The sequence below is a fragment of the Moschus berezovskii genome, chromosome 27 (assembly GCF_049115385.1).
Source record: "Moschus berezovskii isolate FMDL1 chromosome 27, NW_MosBer_1.0, whole genome shotgun sequence".
NCBI classification, from domain to species: Eukaryota; Metazoa; Chordata; class Mammalia; order Artiodactyla; family Moschidae; genus Moschus; species Moschus berezovskii.
Genome location: NC_142486.1, coordinates 15,660,388 through 15,682,461, shown reverse-complemented (window position 1 = coordinate 15,682,461; position 22,074 = coordinate 15,660,388). Strand labels below are relative to the sequence as shown.

General features: G+C 53.5%; 3 protein-coding genes across 7 annotated transcripts; 1 reads left to right on the top strand and 2 right to left on the bottom strand.

Moving 5' to 3' along the window:
- Nucleotides 1-3,045: 3,045 nt before the first annotated feature.
- Nucleotides 3,046-8,845, bottom strand: CD2BP2 (CD2 cytoplasmic tail binding protein 2). 3 transcript variants are annotated; one of them, XR_008683722.2, is made up of 8 exons: nt 8,715-8,844; nt 8,107-8,207; nt 7,743-7,878; nt 7,460-7,617; nt 6,940-7,375; nt 6,751-6,857; nt 6,484-6,664; nt 3,046-3,249 (listed from the first exon to the last, which is right to left on the bottom strand). XR_008683722.2 is itself a non-coding variant. In XM_055409850.2 (7 exons), the coding sequence occupies exons 2-7, from the start codon at nt 8,179-8,181 to the stop codon at nt 6,554-6,556; spliced, it is 1,020 nt and encodes a 339-aa protein (XP_055265825.2). In that variant the 5' UTR covers nt 8,182-8,207; nt 8,715-8,845; the 3' UTR covers nt 6,416-6,553. The 3 variants fall into 3 exon arrangements, 2 of the variants coding, with proteins under 2 accessions (XP_055265825.2, XP_055265824.2); XM_055409850.2 differs by lacking the exon at nt 3,046-3,249 and having other exon boundaries at nt 6,416-6,664; nt 6,751-6,854; nt 8,715-8,845; XM_055409849.2 differs by lacking the exon at nt 3,046-3,249 and having other exon boundaries at nt 6,416-6,664; nt 8,715-8,843.
- On the top strand, nt 8,841-10,563 carry LOC129545527 (sesquipedalian-1-like). 3 transcript variants are annotated; one of them, XM_055409851.2, is made up of 2 exons: nt 8,841-8,944; nt 9,761-10,563. In XM_055409851.2, the coding sequence occupies exons 1-2, from the start codon at nt 8,942-8,944 to the stop codon at nt 10,400-10,402; spliced, it is 645 nt and encodes a 214-aa protein (XP_055265826.1). In that variant the 5' UTR covers nt 8,841-8,941; the 3' UTR covers nt 10,403-10,563. The 3 variants fall into 3 exon arrangements, with proteins under 3 accessions (XP_055265826.1, XP_055265827.1, XP_055265828.1); XM_055409852.2 differs by lacking the exon at nt 8,841-8,944 and adding an exon at nt 8,956-9,112; XM_055409853.2 differs by lacking the exon at nt 8,841-8,944 and adding an exon at nt 9,190-9,486.
- On the bottom strand, nt 10,552-21,815 carry TBC1D10B (TBC1 domain family member 10B). The gene is made up of 9 exons (XM_055409848.2): nt 20,665-21,815; nt 17,244-17,343; nt 16,866-16,973; nt 16,658-16,764; nt 13,186-13,300; nt 13,004-13,069; nt 12,591-12,780; nt 12,123-12,277; nt 10,552-12,034 (listed from the first exon to the last, which is right to left on the bottom strand). The coding sequence occupies exons 1-9, from the start codon at nt 21,594-21,596 to the stop codon at nt 11,399-11,401; spliced, it is 2,409 nt and encodes an 802-aa protein (XP_055265823.1). The 5' UTR covers nt 21,597-21,815; the 3' UTR covers nt 10,552-11,398.
- Between the last annotated feature and the right edge of the window lie 259 nt (nt 21,816-22,074).

Below are 22,074 nucleotides of genomic sequence, written 5' to 3'. Positions count from 1 at the left end.
GAGAAGCTCGAGCACCGTAACTAGAAAGCCCCCCCACACAACAACGAAGACTCAGCACAGCCAAAAATAAATACATACATAATTTCTAAAACTTAAAAAAAAATAGGCCATAAATTGGGTCAGATCTCTCACCAAAAATCCTGGCTAGACTTCAGGATCACACAGGCCTGGGTTCTAATCTTCACTCTATCATTTTCAGATTCTTCAATATGGGGCAGGTCAGTTTTCCTCACCTCTCTTATCAGCAAGATGGGGAAAATATGTAGCTAATTAGTAGGCTGTTGGGAAGATGAAACATAATACTCCTAACTTATTTAGATACTTAAGAGATGTCAGAAATTCCCTGGCGGTCCAGTGGTTGGGACCCTGTGCTAGCACTGCTGAGGGCCTGGGTTCAATCCCTGATCTGGGAACTAAGATCCAACAGGCTGCATGGCATGACCAAAAAAGAAAAGGAAAAAGTAAAACAGAGATATCAAATGACTTCCTCTTCTCTTATCAAATAGAGATGGGTTTAGAGTAGGAAGTGAGTCAGATAAGAGGCCTTTAGGTCAGAGGGCACAAGCCCACATCGTGTCCAAGTGACCATGGAGAGCTTGAAATAGAGAAATGTGTCCAAAACAGGGAGCCACAGGGCCGGATGCCACAGAGAGTTGAGTGGGACAGAGACATGTAGGGTAGTGGGTGGAGAATAGGAAAGTGAGAACAAGCACGATAGCATCAGAACAGGAAGACCAGATGCTGCCCAAGAAAATCTCAGATAGCATCTGCAGCTAGATTTTACACACCTGTCACATGCAGGGTTTACACAGGGAAAGTGTTAGTTGCTCAGTCGTGTCCAATCCTTTGCAACTCCATGGACTGCAACCCACCAGGCTCCTCTGCGCCTGGGATTAACCTGGTAAGGATACTGGAGTGGGTTGCCATTTCCTCCTCCAGTGGATCTTCCCAACCCAGGGATGGAACCTGGTTCTCCTACACAGCAGGCACTACACCATCTGAGCCCCCAGGGCAGCTGTGGCTTACAAAGGAGGTGGGGCCTTACCTACAGGCCAGGCTGGGCCAGACAAGCCTCCTGGAGAACAGGATAGTGTCAGCCCCCAGCCAGCCAACTGGAGATGTCAGCTAGGATGTTCCCCTGAAGGAGGTTGGTGGTGGTCTGGGAAGTGGTGAACCTACCACAATGAAAGTGTATCACTGAACTTGGGCAATAGTCAAAAAGGACCAGGAGCAGCGCAGCCTCTGTGGGGAGTTCAGAAATGGTATTGACTTTGTCCATTACCCACCCTGGGATCATGCATAAATCGTACATGTTCCGACTCCATGAACTGCAGCCCACCAGGCCCCTCTGTCGATGGGATTTTCTGGGCAAGAATACTGGAGTGGGTTGCCATTTCCTCCCCCAGGGATCTTCCCAAAACAAGGATCAAATCTGTGTCTCTGTGTCTCCTGCATTGACAGGCAAATTCTTTACCACTGAGCCACCTGGGAAACCCTCCATGTGTAAAACATCTGCTACTAAATCCACTCTTGAGGGAATTCCCTGGCAGTTCAGGGGTTAGGACTCTGCACTTTCACTGCTGAGGACACAAGTTCAATCCTGGTCAGGGAACTAAGATCTCGAAAGCTTCTGGATATGGCCAAAAACAAGCCAACCCACCCTTGAGAGGAATTCCTCTTGGGTCTCAGCATCAGGAAGAGATGGGCATCTCCAGGGCTCCAGGTTGGTTCTGGCTGGGAGCAGAGTGGAAGGCAGGCTGCCAGGTTCAGGCCTCCCCATTGCCTAGGAGCCTGGGGTTCAGTGACTGTGCAATGAGGCGACAAGTCAGCCAGGAGGGTCTAGAATGGAGGGCACATGTGTCAAAGGTATGAATATACCAAACCTCCTCAGGCTTTGTGGATTCTGACTCTTCATTAATCTTAACCCCTTTTGGGACTCCTTCCCAGACCTCATCTCCCTCGGGACCCCACCAGAGGCCCAGGGTAAAGTGTGATACCCTGGAGTATCCAGACTCACCTCCCTGAATCCTGCTGCTCTTCCAGAAAACAGCCTGCCAAAGGCAAGAGGCTGCATTTCAGAGGGGCAAGTGTCTGATGCAGTAATGACACCTACAACTTTGACTTTGAACTCTTCTGTAAATCTGTCCCTGGCTCAATGAAACCCTCAGGAGTTAGAATGAAACTAACTCCTTGGAAGATGCTTGGTCTTTCCAGGTGGCCCAGTGGTAAAGAACCGGGCAAGCTGTAGTCCATGGGGTCGCTAAGAGCCAGACAGGACTGAGCAACTGAACACCAAAGCCCTGCTCGTAACTCTAATCTTGTCAGAGACCTCACCTGTGAACCATATGTTATAAATCCCATCATTAAATTCTCCCAGGTTGGGGCACATAGTTTTTACAGGCAGAATCCCAGTGTGTCCCCCTTCGTCTGGCAAAGTAATAAAGCTGTCCTTTTCTATTTCATCCAAAACTCTGTCTCCAAGATTTGATTTAGCACCGGTGTAGCGAGACTGAACTTTTGGTCATGGAGCCTGGAGCTGAGGGAGGCAGCAGGGAAGGGAGACATAGAGCTGGAAGGGCCGATTCAGGCCAGGCCATAGGAAATCCATCAGCTTCAAGTTTTTGAACTTAATCTTGAGGGCAATGGGGAGCCTTGAAAAATTTCAGTGAGGGGCTTCCCTGGTGGCTCAGCGGTAAAGAATTCACCTGCCAACGCTGGAGATGCACGTTCAATCCTTGGGCCGGGAAGATCCTTCACGCTGCAGAGCAACTAAGCCCGTGCGCCACAACCACTGAACCTGGGCTCTCAAGCCCATGCACCTCAACTACTGAAGCCTGACTGTCCTAGAGCCTGCGCTCCACACCAAGAGAAACCACAGCAATGAGAAGCCTTCGCACCTCAACTGGAGAGTAGCCCCTTGCTCACCACAACTAGAGAAAAGCCTGCACAGCAATGAAGACCCAGAACAGCCATAAATAGATTAAACTAATTCCATTTATGTAACATAAAAAAGATGTAAATCCTTTAAAAAAAAAGTTTCAGTGAAAGGCAAGGTTCTTCACTTCTGTCTTCTTCTTCCAAACCCATAAGCCAAATCGAATCATAGGGGAAATTTTAGGAATTTGACCAAAAACCACCCCAGCACTCCTCAAACTGGTCAAGGTCAGTGAAAACAAGTCGGAGCAGCAGTCAGAACAGAGAAAGCTGAGACATGACAGCTAAATGTACTGCGGTGTTCCAGACAGGATTCTGAAACAGAAGAGGGATGTTATGGAAAGTTAGTAAAACATAAATAAAAGTTTAATCCATCCAAACAATGTAGTAATATAGTAATCCATCCACACAATGGAATGTTACCCAACAACAAAGGAGAATAAAGTACTGTTACATGTTACATGGATGAATCTTAAAAACATGCCAAGAAGCACACACAGAAAACACATTAGACCACATCTGGGATGATTCCATTTGTGTGAAATGCCCAGAACAGGCAAGTCTCCAGAGATAGGAAGTAGGTTAGAGGCTGGCAGGGGCTGGAGGGTGAGTGGGGATGGGGAGAAATGGGGGAGGAACTGCTGCTGGGTGGGGTTTCTTTTAGACAAAATTCTAAAATGAGGTTGTAACAATGCTTTTGCAACCCTGTGAATGTACTCAACACAATGGTCCTTTAAGTGGGTGGATTCTATCGCAATAAAGCTATTTAAAAACAGTAATGTCAAAAACAGAAAAAAAAAAAAAAAACAGTAAAAAAATAAAAATAGTAACAGCATTAGTTCATGAGTTGTTAACAAATGCCCCACTGAAAGATGTTAACAATAGGGGAAACTGGGTGAGTGCTCTGTACTATTCTTGTAAATCTACAAAACAATTTTAAGATACAAAAAGCTTATGTGAAAATTATACAGTGATTTCCCTGACCCTTCAGTGGTTAAGAATCTGTCTGCTAATGCAGGGGACAATGCAGGTTTGATTCCTAGTTTGGGAAGATTCCACATGCTTCAGGGCAACGGAGACCCCTGCGTCACAACTTTTGAGCCTGTGCTCTGGAGCCCGGTGCTCTGCAACAAGAGAAGCCTGTGCACCATAATGAAGAGTAGCCCCCACCCACTGAAACCAGAGAAAGCCCGTACACAACAAAGAGCCAGTGCAGCCAAAAATAAATAAAAACAGGAAAAAGGTCCTGCATGCTGTGCAGGGTGTGGCAAAAAAATATTATATACTCACGTATAGAAATTATATATATACACACACATATATATATATACACAGTTTGTTTGGTTTAAGGCAAGGGAGTTAAGTGTTGATAGGGGCTTGAAACAGGGACGTGGCCAATGAAGAACGGAGTGAGGTTTAAGGTGGGAGAGGCATTCAGCTGGATGGAGTGCTAGTTTTCTATTGAGGCTGTTAACACATGATCTCAAACTTAACACAGCAGCAGCAGCAGTGGTCAAAAGTCCCAAATGGCTTCACTGGGCCAAAATCCACAGTGGAGCTGTTTCTTTGTTCCAGCATCTACAGATACCTGCGTTCCTTGGTATCTGGCCCCATCTTCCAACTGCAAAGCCAGCAGCAGGTGTAGTATCTTCACCTCCCGCTCACTTTGACCCTCCTCAGTTCCATTCACTTAATAGGACCCATGTGAACACACTGGGCCTGCCTCACTAATCCAGGACACATCTATCATTAACGTGATCGTGTCTGCAAGCTCTCTTGCCAGACAGCCATACGTTTACAACTTCTGAGGCTTAGGATGTGGCCATTTTGGGGGGCCATTAATCTGCCCACACCTGTTGTCCTCGGGGATGTAAACACAGAAGGGACGTGTCCTCAGCTTTGGATGAAGCCTGGGACTTCTGCAGGATATCTGGGGGAACTTCCCCTTGGCTTCCATCTATTCACCAAACACTACACACCTCCCATGAGTTAGTCACCGGGGATATAAACGTGAATACTGTATTTCATTGATTCTAAAACATCTGTTTTTTCACTTTGGAACGTATCTGAAATCAGGATGCAGCTTTGAATCAATGACATCTTACAACCACAACAGGCAGGGTTTTCTAACACATGAAGACATCTTACAACTGAAGGTATCTTGAAGTCAGTGAAACCCACGTCTGGACGGAGCACTAGAGTGGGCCCCACTGTTATAGATATTATTATAGAAGGTAGCTGCCTCACTAGAGAATCAAGTATCCCCACCCAGCCCCTCCACCCTTTCCTGTTCTGGGCCTGCCTCCTCCCGCCCCAGGATGCCCATTGCCCCATGGCTCTGCTGCCTGACTCTTGGTAACTGACTCCACCAGAACCACAGCCACACCCGTGTTCAGCTCTAACACATGAACTGGTCCACGAACCGGCCCCTCTCCCCTGGTGTAACCTTGAGCTGGGCCCTTTGGTTTTCCACCTGGATGCACATGGGAAACACCTGGAAAACACCTGGGAGTTTTTAAAAGACCCAGGCCATCCCTAGACCAAATCATTCATAATGTCTGAGGAGTGACATTACAGTTCCCCATAGATTCCAACAGAGAGCCAGGTGAAGAACTAACCGGTGTGAGTGAGGAGAGGCACAAGGCAGCACCAGCGGGATGGAAGGTGTTAGGTCCGGACTACACAATGACACCTATCAGTCTTCCTCCCAATCCTCCCCGGACCCACTCTGAATGGAGAGGACCAGCCCAGTTCTCGCAGTTTCCTAAAAGAACTAAACTGAGTCAGACGTATTGTAGGAGCCCAGGAAATGTAAGCTGCAGACTCCAAGGCCAGTCAGAAAAGGCCTGATGCCAAGAAAGGCCTTCGAAGGGAGGCCACTGTGTCAGGGACAGTCCTGTGATTCACTGTGTAACCTCCAGTGAGACACTGCCCAGTCTCTGGGCCTGTGCAAACTGGCCCAGGTGGCCTTGAAAGTCCTTTAGGTGCCAACACTGAGTCCAGACTCTACCTCAGAGGCCATTTCTATCTGCTTCTAAGAAGCCTGAGACAGTGGGGAGCAAGCCAGTAAGCATCAGCCTTCCTGCTCACTCCCAACAGATGTCCCAGCCCATCCAAGCCTCAAGATTCCACTTCTGGGGCTCTATCCTATATTGGTTACAAGGCAGAACATCTTAGGTCCTAGAAGCCAAAGACCTAAGAACAGCAAAACAGGAACCCCCAGGGGATTCTGGAGAACGGCATGTGAGTGGAGAGATTTTTCAGTTGAGAACAAAGTCTGGAGTGGGAGGCCACAGGACACCTGACAGGCCCGGCTCTGCCCCAAGGAACGGGAAACAAAGGTGAGGTGGTTCGAGGGACCAGCAAGAAACCAAGGAGGATATTCATGAGAGGAAACACCAAGGGCAAAAACAAATCCAAAGGGACCTGGAAGAGGTTCCCGGCTCCAGCTTCTGGCCATCAGCACAGCCAAGGCCCCTAATACACAACTAAAGGCTTTTATTGGGAAAAGGAAGTTGATTGAAAAGTGGCCCTCAACATCTTCACTACCTGAGGCAGCCAGAGCCGCCTCCACAGAGTCCAGGAAAACAGGGACCACCAAACTGGGCCCTCAGGAGGCTCAGGTGTAGAGGTCAAAGTCAATCCGTTTGGAGTTGTAGAACTGGCCACCCGGGGGGTCCAGCTTCCGGCAATAAACGCCATCTGGGAAGTAGCCTTCGTTCACCCAGGTCTGCAGGAAGAGAGGGCAGAGTTGGGAGAGGACCGATGGGGTCGGGGAGGGAGAGCAGAGGCACAGCAGAGTAGAGAGGAGCTCACCTGCATCTGGGTGCTTGTGAAGGGCCCGTACAGCTCTGCGTCCCCTGTGTTCTCCCACTTATATTCCCACATCACGTCTGCCAGACCATCTCCGGGTGACGCTGCTTCTAAAACAACCGGCTAAGTCACTCGGGCCTTCAGTGGCCTGCCCCCTGCCCACCACCCCCCTCCCCTGCTCTTCAATCTTACCTTCCCTCTGGGCAGGGGTTGGGGTCTCCAGCTCCCCTTCCGCCACTTCCTCAGCAAACATGTCCAGCGAAGGGGGCGGTGTGGGGTCACGGGGTCCCTGGGTCTGGCACCCCAACCCCTTCAGTCGCATGGCCAAGCGTTCCCTTGTCTCCTGATACACTCCCAGGTTGCCCTGGGCCACCATCTGGTCAGCCAACCCGGAGAGCCGGTCGAGGCGCTGAGGGGAACTGGGCCGCCCGGGCCCCTTGCTGCCTTCTTTGCCTCCCCCTCGGGCTCCCAGACGCCTCAGTGCCCCAGCCACTGTCTCTCTTGGCAACATCAGTTCCAGAAGGCCCTCCAGGAGGGCTTGGGTGCTCATTGGCGTCTGGCCCAGGCTGTCCTCCTCCTCTGAGTCTGACGGCGGCCGCTGATCAGGTGGCCGCTCCCTGATCTTTACCTGCAATGGGAAAACAGGAAGGTTTTATTTCTGACAAACTGCCAGCAAGGCCCAGGCTCAGCCATGCTAGTCTCCAGACCTCACCCAGTCAATGTTATCCAGCCAGCTGTCTCGGATTTGAGCATCCCGGTTCAGGAAATAGTTGCCGTCGGCATCAAAGTGGCCTTCCTCCATCTCTTCCTGCAAGTTGAAAGGTGTGATCCGCACACCTCCCTCACTGGGGAGCGTGGCTGCTTCCTGACCTGCACCCAGACAGACACAAGAATCCCATGCTAGGCGTGAAAGAGACAGGAGCCTCCCGTCCTCCACGACCCCAGAGGTCCCTATTTGTTCCCCCAGCAAAAAGTCAATTCTTGGTACAGCTCACCTTCCACATCCTCTGAGGCCAAGATGTCATATTTGCTGGACCCTTCATCCTCCTCCTCCTCCTCATCGCTGTCCAAAGAGTGTTTGCCTTTGAAGCGGCTCCCGGGACCCCCTACCCCAGCTACAGGGTCCACCAACTGTGGGCAGGAGACAGAAGTTAAGAAAGAAGCAAGTTACTGGCTATGACCCCAAATACTCTAGAATCTACACTCAAACTGAAAATCCTGCAAAGCCATATCTCAGAAATACGCGGAAAAGCTGGCTTTTTCTATCCTTTCTTTGTCCCTTCAGATCTCTCTTCTGGCTTCTAATTTATTTTTTTTCTCCCCTCACTCCGCCACAGAACAGGAGTCTGGCCCCCTCACCTTTTTCTTGGGGACACTGATTTCATCCTCGTCATCATCTCCCACGCCTTGGAAGGTCACTTTCCTCTTTGGCATGACTGGACAGAAGGGCTTTTCCCAAACTGAGCAGAGGGAAAGGGTGCAGATTAAGGGAACTGGGTGAGGCGGCAACTCCCCGCGAGGGGGCCCCCTGCACAACAGATCTTTCACTTGGCAAGTACTAGATCCACTTTGGGAAGGGAGGGAGTACAGAATCAGGAGCCGAAATGGGAGCTGGCAGTCCAGAAACCCCCTGGGACTTGGTTTAGCCTCTAAAAGAGCCGCTGGAGCGGAGACGCAAGAGCGTCTACGGGCACCCCCACCCTTGACGAGAGGAGACGGGCTCCCCCACGTGACGCAGTGCTGGGCGCGATGTGCTTCGCGGGCAAACACCCGCTCCACCACCCCCAGCTTCCTCGGAGCCCAAGGGGCCCCGGTGGACCCAGGACCTAGCGCCCTGGCAAGCCCCGCTCCTCCCTGCGCCTAACTCCCAACTCCGCGGGTTGACTCCCAACTGTCTTGGGCTGTGTACAAATTAGAAAGGCGGCAGGGCCACGGGGACACCAGCAGTCCGGCCGGCTCGCGCTCACCTAAGGATCCAGGAAAAGTGGGGGAAGAAAGGGAGAGAGGTTTTCACCAGGGCTACATCCGGGCCACCCGCCCACCACCACCCGGAAGAGAACTGCGGAAGGCGCCGGGGAAGGCCGGAAGTGACTTCACTCGGGTCAGAGCCACAACTGAAGGAGCGGGCGGAAGTACGCGCCGCGCGGGGAGAAACACCCCCTCCCAGAAGTGACGCGAGCCGTGTGGGGCGACTATGGTGAGAAGAGGGGACGTTTGAACGCCTAGACCCTGATCGGACGAGGATGGCCGGAAGTGGTCTCGGTTTCCTCCTACAACAGTAGAGGCTCTGAGGAGAAAGTGGAGCCCGCTTTACTGAAAGGGGCGCCCAGGTTCACGATGGAGGAGCAAAGTCCCAGCAGGGCCGGTGGGTTCCTGCCCTAGTTTTCTCTTTCCCGGGATGAGTCTCCTTTTCCCCACGGCTGGCTCTGCGCCCCTCATCATCTCATTAGAAATCCTGCCTTCCTACTCTTGGCGTCCAGTTGTCCGCCCTTTGCTAGTCCGAGGTGTAGCCTCGCTCTTGTCCCAGAGGTTCTTCTGGAGCTCGGTTCTCCTGGAGGCTCCTGGGACACTTTCCGAACCCAGCTCCTTTTAGGACCCAGGGGAAGTCTAAAATCAGCCCCCTCCTATCCCCTGGGCAAGTTCCTGGTTTCTGAGGTGGGAAGAGTCAAAAATAGGAGAGGTGGCAGTGGCACCTGTTCCCATTACCGAGGCCTGAAGTCCCTTGTGCCCTCATCTCAGGTAGGCCTGGAAAAGGGCCGTAGTGGGTATCCGCCCCCCCAACCCCAAACAGGACCCCAGCCCTACAGTCCTGCCCAGGTTTTGTAATTTGGCCCAAGGGGCAGAGCTCAGTTTGGGAGGTGGGTGGGAGGTCCCTCTTGAGAACTCAAGAATTTGAATCCCTCTAGACCACGACCAAGACTGTGCCCAGAAAGAGCCTACTGGAGCCAGAGGAGGGCAGTGCGGGGGTACCCCGGATAACCAAATGCACCACTCCTCCTTTCTCTGCTCCTAGGGTTTCTTCCCACAGTGGGCTATCATGAAACTGCACCAAAAGTCCGTGCTTCGTTTCTTCCGTGGGTACAGAACACAGGCTCCAGACCGGGAGGGCATCCTGCTAAAGAAGGGGGCCCGAAATACCAGCTATCAGCGCCGCTGGTTCATCCTGCGGGGAAATCTCCTCTTCTACCTGGAACACCAAGCTGACCACACACCCCTGGGCCTCATCCTATTAGAGAACTGCCAGGTGGAGCCACGCCTTGGAGCCACAGAACCCTATGCCTTTACCATTCGGACCCCAGGGGGAGAAGGTGGGCGGGCCTACAAGCTGGCAGCAGAAAACAGGGAGGAGCTGAGAGCCTGGCTGTGGGCGTTGGCCGGGGCTACCTGGACGCGGCTGGCTGTGCTGCTACGCCCCCTGGAGGCCCAGTACCGGGAGCTGTGCCAGGCAACTGGCCAAGAGCCTGGCTCACCCCCAGAAGACTGTGGCTCCCCAACCACCCAGAGGACCCTCTTCAGCTTTCAGGAGTTGCATGAGCACTTTGGAAAGGAGATCCGGATGCTGCAGTCTGTCCATAGACAGTTCCAGGAGGCCAGTGACAACGGAGGCAGCAGATCCCCAGCAGGTGGAGGTGAAGCAGGAACTCAACTGTGTTGATGAGCGACTGATAGACTAAAGGCCCAAACATACCTGCCAAGACCAGTCAACACCTTCCAGAGACACCCAGATCCTTGCTAACTCGTCACTCCTTCCCTCCTTGTCCTTATTTTAACCCCAGTCATCAAATAACAAGGCAGAAGACAGGCCCAGGTACAACAGCAGGTTCTTTTCCGGTTCCTCAAAGCGCCGCACAGGGTGGGGGCAGAGACAGAAGAACATGTAAACATTGGGTTCCACCCCCTGGAGCTCAGGGGAAGACCCCTTACCCAGGAAGGGGCTGGAGGATTGGAAGGGACAAAATGAAAGGTGGGGGCCCTGGTCAGACAAAGCAGGGGAGGCCTGAGAATACAGAGAAAGGTGGGTGAAGAGGAAGGAGAGCAAGGAGGGTGGTGGTGGGAGGTGGGCGACACTTCCTGTTCCAGTGCGTGTCCCCTTAAATAGAGTGCAAGAACACCAGGGAGGGAGAACCAGAGAACAGAAGATGGAGTGAACACCCCCACCCTGGGCCAACCAGGTCCTCTGTACATAATTACAACACAGGAGATGTCCAGGAGAGCAAGAAGAGCCTGGGCCCCCAACCAGGAACTGGGGGAGGCAGGCAGGACTGAAGGGGGTAAAGGAACCCAGCTTCACTTCACGGGTAAGGGGAGTGACTGGAGTGTAAGAATCTGAAAACTGTTGACTCCCACTGCCACAAGTCACCCCTGTGGTGACCAAAGGCCAATCAGGAGGATGGCACCTGGGGAGGGACCCCAGTTGGGCCGAGCTGGCGGTGAGGTGTCCACTGCTTCCCCAGGGAAATGCAGCTGTCCCCCATTCTCTGACTGTCCTGGCCACGTGGGGATCAGCGGCTGGCATGGAGATGGGGAATTAAGCCACTTTCCTCAAAGAGGGACAACCTGCCAAGGGCGGGCTGGGAGCAACACCCCAGGCTAGGTCTGCTCTTGGCTGAGGGAAAAGAGGGGGCCATGCAGTCCAGCCCCAGGGCAGAGGTCAGAAGTACGCATCCTGCCGGGCCTCTGATGCAGAGGACCTGTCCCCACCGTCCTGGGGGGTGGGCGGTCCATCTGCCTTTCGACGCAGCGAGAGCTTCCTGCCCTGGGCCTTCTTCTCCTGCTTCTGCCGCTCCTTCTCCTGTTTCTGCTGCTCCTTCTCCTGCTTCTGCCGCTCCTTCTCCTGCTTCTCCCGTTCTTTTTCCTGTTTCTGCCGCTCCTTCTCACGTTCCTTTTCCTGTTTTTGCCGCTCCTTCTCCTGCCTCCGGGCCTCCTTGCCACTGGGGGCCAGAGGGGCGCTGTTGCCAGTAGGCGAAGGAAGGGATGGACGCAGTCCCTCAGCGGTGACCACTGGCCCTGGGGCAGGCCCCGCGCTGGCCCTGCGGACGGGAGGGGGTGGGGAGGGGACCCCTCCACCTGCCCGGGAGCCCCGGCTCTTGAGGCCAGGGAGGCTGAGGAGGCTGGAGGAGGGGCCCAGGGGGGGCAGCTGCCGCCGGCGCTCCTCATGGATGGCCCGGGAACCGTGTAGTCTCCGTGAGGGCCGATACTGCAGCTCACCCCGGGTTTCCAGCCACTTCTTGAGCTGGGCTGCGTTCTCTCGCTCAATCAGTGCTTCTGTCACTTGGAGGTTGGTCACCTAGATGGAGAAGACATGGGTACCAGGGTGCAGTGGGGGGCGGGGATCTCCTGAAGAGGGAGTGAGGTACGCTAAGGCCAGGCCCTACCTCGTGCACCAGGAAGTCCTCCTGCATGCACTGCTGGGGCAAGTTCCGCAGCTGCTCCATGGTCTCGTACATGCCTTGGCAGGAGCGCAGCTTCTCCACCGTGCCCAGCGTGTGCCGCAGCAGCACCAGGGCCACTCGGAAGATGATCTTGACGCCTGCAGGCCCAGAGAGAAGAGGCCACGGGTGATGGGGGTCTCAGCCTGGCCCATGCAGGGGGTACTCACAGCCCCCATCCCTATGTACTGCTGAGGAAATAGAGGCCTCAAGGAGAAAATGAGCCGCCACGGGTTTTAGGTTCCTGGGAGGTAAAGCAAGCTGTGGCTGGTGCCAGAGCCAGTAAGATCAAGCCTCAGTTTCTCCAGCCCCGAGATGGATCTCAGTGAAGCAGCCTTCTGTCAGCAGGCCCCAGTCTGGAAGCCACCACGGAAACCCCAGGCCCCATCCTGGCCTGCATGGCTACAGAAGTACCTTCACAGAAGAACATATCCCAGACCCGGAGCACTGAAGCCCAGGGCAGGGTGCGGGCGAAGATGCACATGAACCACTCTGTCATGTAGAGCACGGGATCAATGCGCTGCCGTCGCAGGTGCCGATGCGCCAGTGGGGAGGCCCGGCGCAACAGGGCAAAGAAGATCTCTCCGTCCAGCTGAATGGCCTCCTGGAGATGGGATGAACCATGAGAAGAGGCCCCCTGGCTGTGGGCCCACTAGGGTAGGACTGGCGCTGGTAGTCGGATCCCATCCATGAGGTGGGATCCTCACCTCAGTGGGAGGGGCCCAGAACAGCCAGCCAGAAGGGTGCAGGGTGAGGCAGGACCTGGCCCGCCCTGCAGTCTTAGGGACAAGTTGTAGCCCCAGGTGCACCAGCCTCCAGACACTCACCAGCCCTGCACTGTAGTAACCGGGGAGGTACTTGTCGCAGATCTGCACCAGGCACCAGAAGGCTTGCTGAGAAGGACAAGAACAAGGAGGGAGGGATGGGGCCAGAGGAACAGAGGGCAGGGAGCTCCCCTATCACCCCTGCAGGCCCAGCCCCTCCCCAACCAGGTCCGGCATCTGCTGACCTCAGCAGGCATGTGCATGAGCAGCACTGCGGCCACGGGGGCCTGGGCCTGGCAGTAGCCCTCGTCGGGCCGGTAGATTGTGTAGGCCTTCAGGATTCGATACAGGTCCTGCTGCCTGTGGGTATGCGGAAAGACCATGAGGGTAATCACAGGAGTTGAGAGCTCCCCGCCCCCAAACAAACCCCCCCCCCAACCCCACCCCAGACTCCCCCAGAGCTTATGCAGGATCAACCCCAGAGCTTTACCACCACACACCTGATCTAGCTACCTTCCCGATCCCGCCTCCTGAGCTTAAGTCAGTCTCGGAGATCATCACGGAGGCTTCCTCCCAGGCTCCAGCCTTCCACCCTTGCCGCACACCCACGTGCTCCCTACTCATTCCTCACACAGGCTCTGCTCTCTCTCCATCTGCCACCATCCCTAAACCCTCAAGGTCACCTTCTCCAGGAAGCTCTCGACAACTGCAGCATCGGCCCTCCTCTGGCACTGTCTGCCTGCTTTTACCTCCAGCAGGCGCTCTCCCAGGGCAGGGCCCGCCTTATCTGTCTGATGGGATTTCATCAGTTTCCCCCCAGGCCAGGGCCTTGGTTCTAGTGGAGGCCTGTAAAGCCAGCTGGGCCTCAGATTTTCCTCTTAGCTCTGCATCCAGAAGAATACACTCTCTGCCCCAGATCTGTCTCTTTTGCCTGAGGGTGCTCCATGGCTGTATGAGGGAACTCCAACCCCCATTAGAAGGCAGAGGGCCTGCCACCCCTCCCCACGGCTGGTCGTCACATCGTATCAACACTACATTCTGGATTTCACTCGTGTCTAGGCCTTCTCTCCACATCCACAGTTACTGAACAGCTCAGCCAGGGAAACGTTCAGAACCTCCCAGATCCTCTCCCTGCCTCCAGTCACACACTCCTGACCACAGCTTACAACAGTGTTTCTCAAAATTCAGACACTGAAGTGTGACCGTCATTTATGCTTTATCTGTACACCGCCCCACTTATTTTTTTCTCTACTTTGTACTAACATCCATGAAATGACAGGTTTGATTCACCAGTTATTTCACCTAATATGGATTAAATATGTAACTTCCACAAACTCTCACGCTGCTTTCACCCACCTGCCTGCTTCTGTGCCTCTGCCTCCTCCTGCTGCTATGAGTGAACTATTCGTGAATCTGACCAACCACAGCCTTTCTACTGGGTCCCATCCCCTCTTGCCTACACAGGCCATCCTTCCAGTAACCTTCCCATCACTTGGGTATGATCCATTTTTCTCTAACTACAGATGCTGGCAGCATACCAACATGTCATTTCCTCTAGCTTATAAAAAATAAAAAACGTCTCTCTACCCAATTTTTCCCTCTGAATATCACACCATTTCTTTCCTGCCTGTTCAGGCAAACCCACCTAGAATACAGACTTGCTAGAATTCTAGCCCACCTAGAATACGGGCTTTAGTCCTTGCTCCACACAAAACCGCTTTTATCGAGGTCACCAATGACCTCCACATTGCTAAATCCAGAGGTCAGTTTACAGATTTGACTTGACTCGATCCATCAGCAGCACTTCAAAGAGCTGATCCTGAAACTTCTCTTCACTTTCCTTCCAGGAAACACTCTCCTGGTTTTCCTTCTAGCTTTTTCCAGTCTCCTTTACAGGTCCTTTCCCATCTTCCTATTCTTCAAATGTTAGCGCTGTAGGCTCAGTCGCTGAACACCTTCCTTTCATATCTACACTTCCTGCTTTGATGACCTCATCTAGTCCCACGGGTGAGATCTGGTCCCATCTAGAGGCTGACATCTCTCAACTTCCAATTTATCTCCAGTTTAAATCTCTCCCAGACTTCTCTGGTGGTCCAGTGGTTAGGACTTCACACTCCTCTGCAACAAAAGAATCCTCCACAATGACAAGCTCCTGCGCTGCAATTAGAGAGTAGCCCCCGCTCACTGCAGCCAGCGAAAAGCCCATGAACAGCAATGAAGACCCAGTGCAAACAAAAATAATAAAAAGAAATAAATTGCTAAAAAAAAAAAAAGACTTCACACTCCTAGTGCAGGGGGCAGAGCTTTGATCCCTGGTTGGGGAACTAAGATTCTACATGCTGAATAGCATGACCAAAAAAAAACACCTCTCCCTGGATGTTGTGTATATTGTATATCCAGCTTACCTGGCATCTCACCTGGATGTCCAGTGAGTATTTCAAACTTCACATTCACAAAATGAGTTCCTGATATACCCCTCACTTTTCCCCATCCACCCGCATCAGTATACTGTAACTCCATTCATTCTGGTTTCTAAGACCGAGAGCCATAAGAGTCTTCCTTATCCACTCTCACGCACACACCACTCCGCATCTAATCCACTGGCAAATCCTTTTGGCTCTACCTTGAAAATATATTCAGAGTTCAACGCCTCCTCCCCACAGTTCCACTGCTACCACCCTGGTCTATCTACCATTGTCTCTGTCTGGGATTATGGAAACAGTCAACCTGGTCTCTGATTCTGCCCTTGTCTCCAATCGTCTATTCTCACCACAGCAGCCAGAACAATCCTGGGGTTTTTGTTTTTTGATTTTTTTGGCAGAGTTGCACAGTATGCGGGATCTTAGTTCCCAACCAGGAATCCCAGGGATCAAACCCATGCCCCTGAGAGTGGAAGCACAAAGTCTTAGCCACTGGACCACCTGGGAAGTCCCAGAATGATCCTTTTAAAACACAAGTCAGATCAGGTTACGTTAACCCCATCTCCACTCACATTCTCTATTGGCCTTTCCTGCTTTAAACTCTTCTATTTATCACCATTGTACTTACAACGTATTTTCATTCTTTGTTGTCTATCCCTACTAAAATATAATAAGCCTGGAAAGGGCAGGAGTTTTTATCTTTCATTCACTGCTATCATCTGTAACTAAAACAATACCTGGAGGATAGCAGGTGCTTGGTAAGTACTTGCTGAGAGGATGAACTTACTGTTAAAAGTTTATCCACGTGCTCCCACAAGGAGCTGAGAACCATCTAAAAACATCTGGCACACTACTAGGGAGCGATATATAGACTTCTTGAGGAAGTCTGGCAAACAGAACAAAAATCAAAGGGCCCTGGCACAGCATTCAAGTGCCCTTAACTGCTTTGCCAGCTTCAGCAGCTCTATCCAACGCCACTGCCCAGACAGAGCTTACATAACCCCCCAGCCAAGAAAAACCCTGCCCCTTGCTCTGCTTCCATCTATCCTTCAAAACCTCACTCACATGCAACCTCCCCAATGAGGCTCTGATGTGTCCCACCTCCCCCTCACCAATACCCCCACACCACACCCCCATCACCCTAAGTCACTGTCTCCCTCCCTGGACCCATCCTTCAGTATATCTTGACACTCAATTCATGAAAGACCACTCCTGCAGAATTCCTGGAAGGCAAGAACTGCTTTCAGCCCAGCCCTGCATCCACCCACAACGGACTCACACAGTCAGGTTGCCTTACCCGTGCCCGCCTCGAGCAGCAAACATCTCATGGAAAGGGAACTGGCGGTGCAGGTCCTTCTCGATCACATCCAGCCACTTAGGGTCCCCAGGAGCCCGTTCCAGCTCCTGCAGTGGGACAGCTGAGATTACCTCAGACTCTGGGGGGACGGATGACGGTCCTCACACAGACTGTGTCACATGGCCCCACACCCTGGAGCTGTGCGCACCTCAAACTTGCCCGGGTTCTGCTCCAGGAGTTCCTTGCTATTGGACAGGTACTGCCAGGCCTTGGCTCTGAGGGAGGAGGGGATCCCCTTCCGGCAGCGCAACTTCACCTAAGGCAGGGTGGCCAGCAGGGGAAGAGCTTCAGTGACTGCCACAGCCTCCAAGCCTTCCCCTGAAGCCCTCAGGCTCCCTGGGACACCCGACCTGGCCTTCTATCTTTTAAAGTTATTCCTCCCCCAGGCCCAAGAACCACCTACCCCCTACTTGGTCCAGAGAGCAGGTAAGATCAGGTTCCTGGGCTTCCCCAGAGCTTGTGGGCCCACCCTGTCCTCCCCACCCCCACCACATCCACGGCCCTGACCACCACAGCCTTCTCAAACCTTCTGGAAACGCCGTGACAGCCACTTATCCCAGTGACTGAACATCTCCAGCCATTTGAGCTCCCGCTGCCGAGCCACATCCACAGGAATGGAGCTCTCTCTGAGGATATGGGGAGTAGGAAAGAAGTCAGTAGCAGCAGTATAAATCCTGATTGCTGGAGGAACTGAGGCAAGCCACCTTCCAATCTCCAATGAGAACCCAGACCACAAACGCATTCTGTGAGCTATCAACACATCAGGATGTCTGGTGACTCGGCCCTCCAAGGCCCTAATTCACCACGCTGAAAGGAATTCCCTTTGGACGGAATCTCCGAACAGAGATCACATTCTCATGTTGGACCTCTGTACAGAGGCTGTCTTCAAATCCCACTTTTGACACATAAAAGTTGGGGAGAGAGTACAGGATACGTATAAAGTATACTTTGTACTGGGGCTTCCCTGGTGGCTTAAATGGTAAAGAACCTGCCTGCAACACAGGAGACACAGGTTCGATCCCTGGGTTGGGAAGATCCCCTGGAGAGGGGAATGGCTACCCACTCCAGTATTCTTGTCTGGAGAATTCCATGGACAAAGGAGCCTGGTGGGCTACAGTCCATGGGGTCGCAGAGTCAGACACAACTTAGCAGCTAACACTTTCACTTTACATATTTTACATTAGACCTCACCACTTACTGTGCGGCCTTGGGCAAGTCACTCTCTAAGCCCCAATTTCCTCATTTGTAAGATGGAGAAAAAACAGTATCACCTAGCACAGCCTCAGTGAGCAAACAGCAATTATTATCCACAAAATTAAATACAGAACAAGTATCTGTCTCCTCAGAAGCAACTGAGTTTCCTTCTACCAGACTCTTGAGATCCCTTGAACCATCTGCAATTTCCTCTACCTTCTCCTCCTTGGAATCACCCCAGATTACCAAGCAAATGAAGCTCTCCTTGCACTGCCTGCTCACTGTTCTAGCAAAGCTTCACATTCAAGATACCGCATCAGTCTTAAAACAGTTACTTGGAGGAGCCAGCGCTAGGTGAGTGGAATGAAAGAAAACGCATGTTCCCAGATAGACCTGAGCTCAAATCCCACTTGTCCCTTAGAAACTGGGGAGTCTTAGCAAGTTGAGAATCAAGTCTCTTCCTCATCTGTTAAAAGGGATGCCACCGCCTACATCACCAAGTTACGAGAGGACTACTGAGAAACTGTATATAAAGGACTGTTAAATGGAAGGTTTAATGTTAGTTTCTTTTGTCCCAGAGGCTCCTCTCATTAATCTCTATCTTAAAAGTCAATTCCAAACTCTACTAAAGGCCAGGAGGAGTAAGATCCCTTTCCGGCCCTCGAAATGTCACAAGCTAGCAGAGGGATGACGGCAATGTGACGAGGGAAACGCAATGACAAAGATCCACAGAAGAGGCAGCTAGCTGAAGTAGGGGCAATAGATATCAGGGAAGGTTTCCTGGAGGAAAGGACATCTAAGGGAAGCCATGAAGGACTGAGTAAAAGATGGCAGGAAAAGACCAGGAGAAGGGCACTCCTGGCTGATGATATCGCCTGAGGATGAAGGCAGAAAGACTACAATCACTTCAACAGGACACAGCACACAGCATATGGTGAAAAGTGGTGGGAAAGAAGACCAGAGAGGCTGTCAGGACTGATAATAAGGAACCTGTGTCCAGGCTAAAGCTTAAACTTTATCCTGTGGACAGTGGGGAGCCACTAAAAGCTTGTAAGATAACATACCCCACGGTCAGCCTGACCTCAGAAGTAGATTCTGCCAGCGTGAAGATGGATTTTAGAGGGACAAAATCACAAAGCAGAGAATTAGCACCCAGCACGGTGCCTGGTACACAAGAGGGGTTCACTAAAATCTAATTCAATCCAAGTTCCTTAGAGCAGGATAGTGCTGAGGAGAGCACCATAGGTCACACGGATCCAAATTATTTGAATGGGGCAATCCACTCGATTGCTCTAATCCTGTTTCTTCATCTGTGAATTAGGTACAACAATGCCTCCGTCATGCATGGGAAAGCACCAGCCTTCCCCACATAGGACCGTGAATGTTGATCCTCGAAAATTTTCTGAAATTTTGTTGTTGTTGTTGGATTATACACCCTGAATTCTTTAGAATACCCTCCTACAGGGCTTTCCCCAACACCAGGCAGGTCCCCCTGACCTCAACACACACAGTCATGACTAAATCCTCCTCATTCTCCACAATTCAGATCAGTCTGGCTGAACTCCCAGACTGGGCAAAAGATCCCTTCCCTAGGTGTTCACAAAACCCTGTGATGATCTCCAGGCTAAACCTAACACATGATGTCGAAACCAACAGTTTAAGTATTTGTCTCTCCCTCTAGATGATGAGCACCTTGGAATACCTATTTGATCCTTAGTACCCAGCATTGGGCCTGGCACTGGGGTCCTCTGGTGATGCTGTACGTTGAACTGACCAGGTTAAAGGGGTACAGGGCCAATGGGCAGTATCCAACGAGAGGAAAGGAAGAAGTCAGAAGTAATTACACCCCCACCTTAGGAGTGACTCAGGCCCCTGGAGGGAACTAGGAAAGAGTAAACCCGGCTGGGGAGATGAGGAAATGGGGAAGAGGCCTCCCCCAACCCTTTCCTTCAGTGAAAACACAAGCCTGCTCTTCTGTTTCACAGAGATGCCCTGCCTTCAGGTCTCTCTTCCATCAGACTTCCCCAGCTCATCACCCCATCAGACCTAGGGCTACGGGGGAGAGGTGCTTGCATCCCTCCAGACTTTCCCCCTAAGGGACCAATGATCTCTATCAGAACCCCTGTCTGGTCAAACCTCTAGACCATCCGGCCTGTAGCTGGAGATTCCCATCAAGGAGCTGGGACAACCGGAGGTATCATCTCATTCTACCTTTCACTTCACAGAGGAGGAAAGTGAGGCCCTAACTCCAATGGGGAAGGCACTCATTGAAGGGCACCCAACACACCACCAAAGGCAAGGTTTAGACTCAAACCCAGAACTCCTGACACCTGGTCTGAAACCTTAACAGGCTGGTGCCACAGAAAACCTCAGGATGCTCTAGGCAGGATAGGATCCTTAAGCATCCCACTCCCACTGGTCACTCCCTGGATCCTCAGAGGAGGATGCACTGAGAGAGTGTCCGTCCGTCCGTCCGTTCAGTCGCTCAGTCGTGTCCGACTCTTTGCGACCCCGTGGACTGTAGCCTACCAGGCTTCTCCGTCCATGGGATTCTCCAGGCAAGAATACTGGAGTGGGTTACCGTTTCCTTCTCCAGGGGATCTTCCCGACCCAGGGATCGAACCCAGGTCTCCCGCATTGGAGGCAGACGCTTTAACCTCTGAGCCACCAGGGAAAGTGTAGGCAAGGTGTATCCCTTCCTCCCCATCCCGCCCCACCTCTGCTTCCTTGAAACAGGCCCACTGGGTACTCACAGGCTGCCTGAATACTGGCTGCCCCCAAGGAAGCCGTATTTGTCCGTCTTGCGCAGGGCCAGCCCGTTTATCTCAGAGTCTGAGCCCATGGAGCTCACATCATCTGCCAAGGACTCCAGGGTCCCAGACATGAGGCTCACGGAGTCCAAGTAGCTCAGGGTGTCTGGGGCCTGCCCTCGAGGCCCAGAGATGCCAGGTCCCAGGCTGGACATGGAGCCTAGGTCCTGAGAGTTTTCAGCGGGCTCCGGAGCTGGGGTCACCGTCACGACAGCTACCTGGGCCTCACATGTCCCTGGAGGGCCTGTGCCAGGCCGTGAAGGGTCCTCGGGAGCCTGTCCGGTTGATGCTGCTGCTGCTGCCGCAGCTCCATGTCCACTTGTCACCTGTCCTGCTGTCACAGTTGCAATCCGTGCAGTCACACCTGAGGCCACTGTGGTTCCCGGCTTGGGGGCGAGAGGGGGTTTGGCTGTCAGGGCCCCAGGAGCCGTTCTTGAAGGGGTCCTGGTGAGGGTCCCGGGTCCAGGATCGGGTGAGGTTATAGCCTCCTCCGTCTTCGGAGGGTCTGCCCCTGGGGCCTGAGCCACGGACATCTCAGCTCCAGCCACAGCCTCGGGCACCAAGGGCTCCGGGCCGGAGACCTGAGCCCTGGGGGCATCGGGTGAAGCCTCCAGAGTCAGTCCCACCTCCGTGCTGCCTCTGACCGTCGGGCCGGGGGCCGAGTCTGAGGTCTGGGTCGGACCCGGTACCCATGCGGGCCGCGCCTCCCCGGGGGCCACCAGGGTGACCGGGGCCGAAGTGGCCGTGGTCACTGGCGGCCCCGGAGCCACCACCAGGACGGGCCCGGCCCTAGAGCCGCGGGGCGGCGGCGAAGGGGCCGCGGGGGCGCCATGACGGCGCGGCGGGGCCACCAAGGGCGCCGGGCCCGTCTCCATGTCCGCGGGCCGCCCCTCACATCCCCCCGCAGCAGCGGCTGCAAAAGGCGCCGCCCCTCAGGCCGCTCCGCGCCGCCAGTCGAGGAAGGGGAGAAGGCGAAGGGCGCGGCCCAGCGCGCGCCGGGGTGGAGGGCGGCGCGCGGGCGGCTGCCCAGCGCGCGGAGCCGGGGAAAGGGTCCCGGGGCGCCAGGCGCCGGGGTCTCGCTCGCGCCCTCTACCTCCCTCTCGCTCTCTCGCCGCCGCCCCCTCCCTCCCGCTTCTGGCGAGCGGCCGACCTCGCGCCTGCGCACACGCCCCGGTGCCGGCCAAGCGGCCTGCGTCTCGGCGCTTTACGCCTGCGCGCGGGCAGTCCCATCGCGCTCCTTTTTTCTCCCGCCTCGTCAGAGGTCTTGGACGAATAATAGGAGAGAGGGAACTGGGTTTCTGCCAATCGTTGGGAGGGTGGGTGGGGCTGGAGGTGGGAAGGGGGTGGGTAATT

What these genes read in the sequence shown, in the direction of transcription:
- CD2BP2 (XM_055409849.2), bottom strand. Translation starts at nt 8,181, where the DNA reads ATGCCAAAGAGGAAAGTGACCTTCCAAGGCGTGGGAGATGATGACGAG. An exon ending in GGCTGGATAACATTGACTGG is followed by an intron (nt 7,376 to 7,459) that starts GTGAGGTCTGGA and finishes TTCCCATTGCAG; the next exon opens with GTAAAGATCAGGGAGCGGCC. An exon ending in AACCCCTGCCCAGAGGGAAG is followed by an intron (nt 6,858 to 6,939) that starts GTAAGATTGAAG and finishes CGGTTGTTTTAG; the next exon opens with AAGCAGCGTCACCCGGAGAT.
- TBC1D10B (XM_055409848.2), bottom strand. Translation starts at nt 21,596, where the DNA reads ATGGAGACGGGCCCGGCGCCCTTGGTGGCCCCGCCGCGCCGTCATGGC. An exon ending in AGCCAGTATTCAGGCAGCCT is followed by an intron (nt 17,344 to 20,664) that starts GTGAGTACCCAG and finishes CCATATCCTCAG; the next exon opens with AGAGAGCTCCATTCCTGTGG. An exon ending in GCTGCTCGAGGCGGGCACGG is followed by an intron (nt 13,301 to 16,657) that starts GTAAGGCAACCT and finishes GCATACCCACAG; the next exon opens with GCAGCAGGACCTGTATCGAA.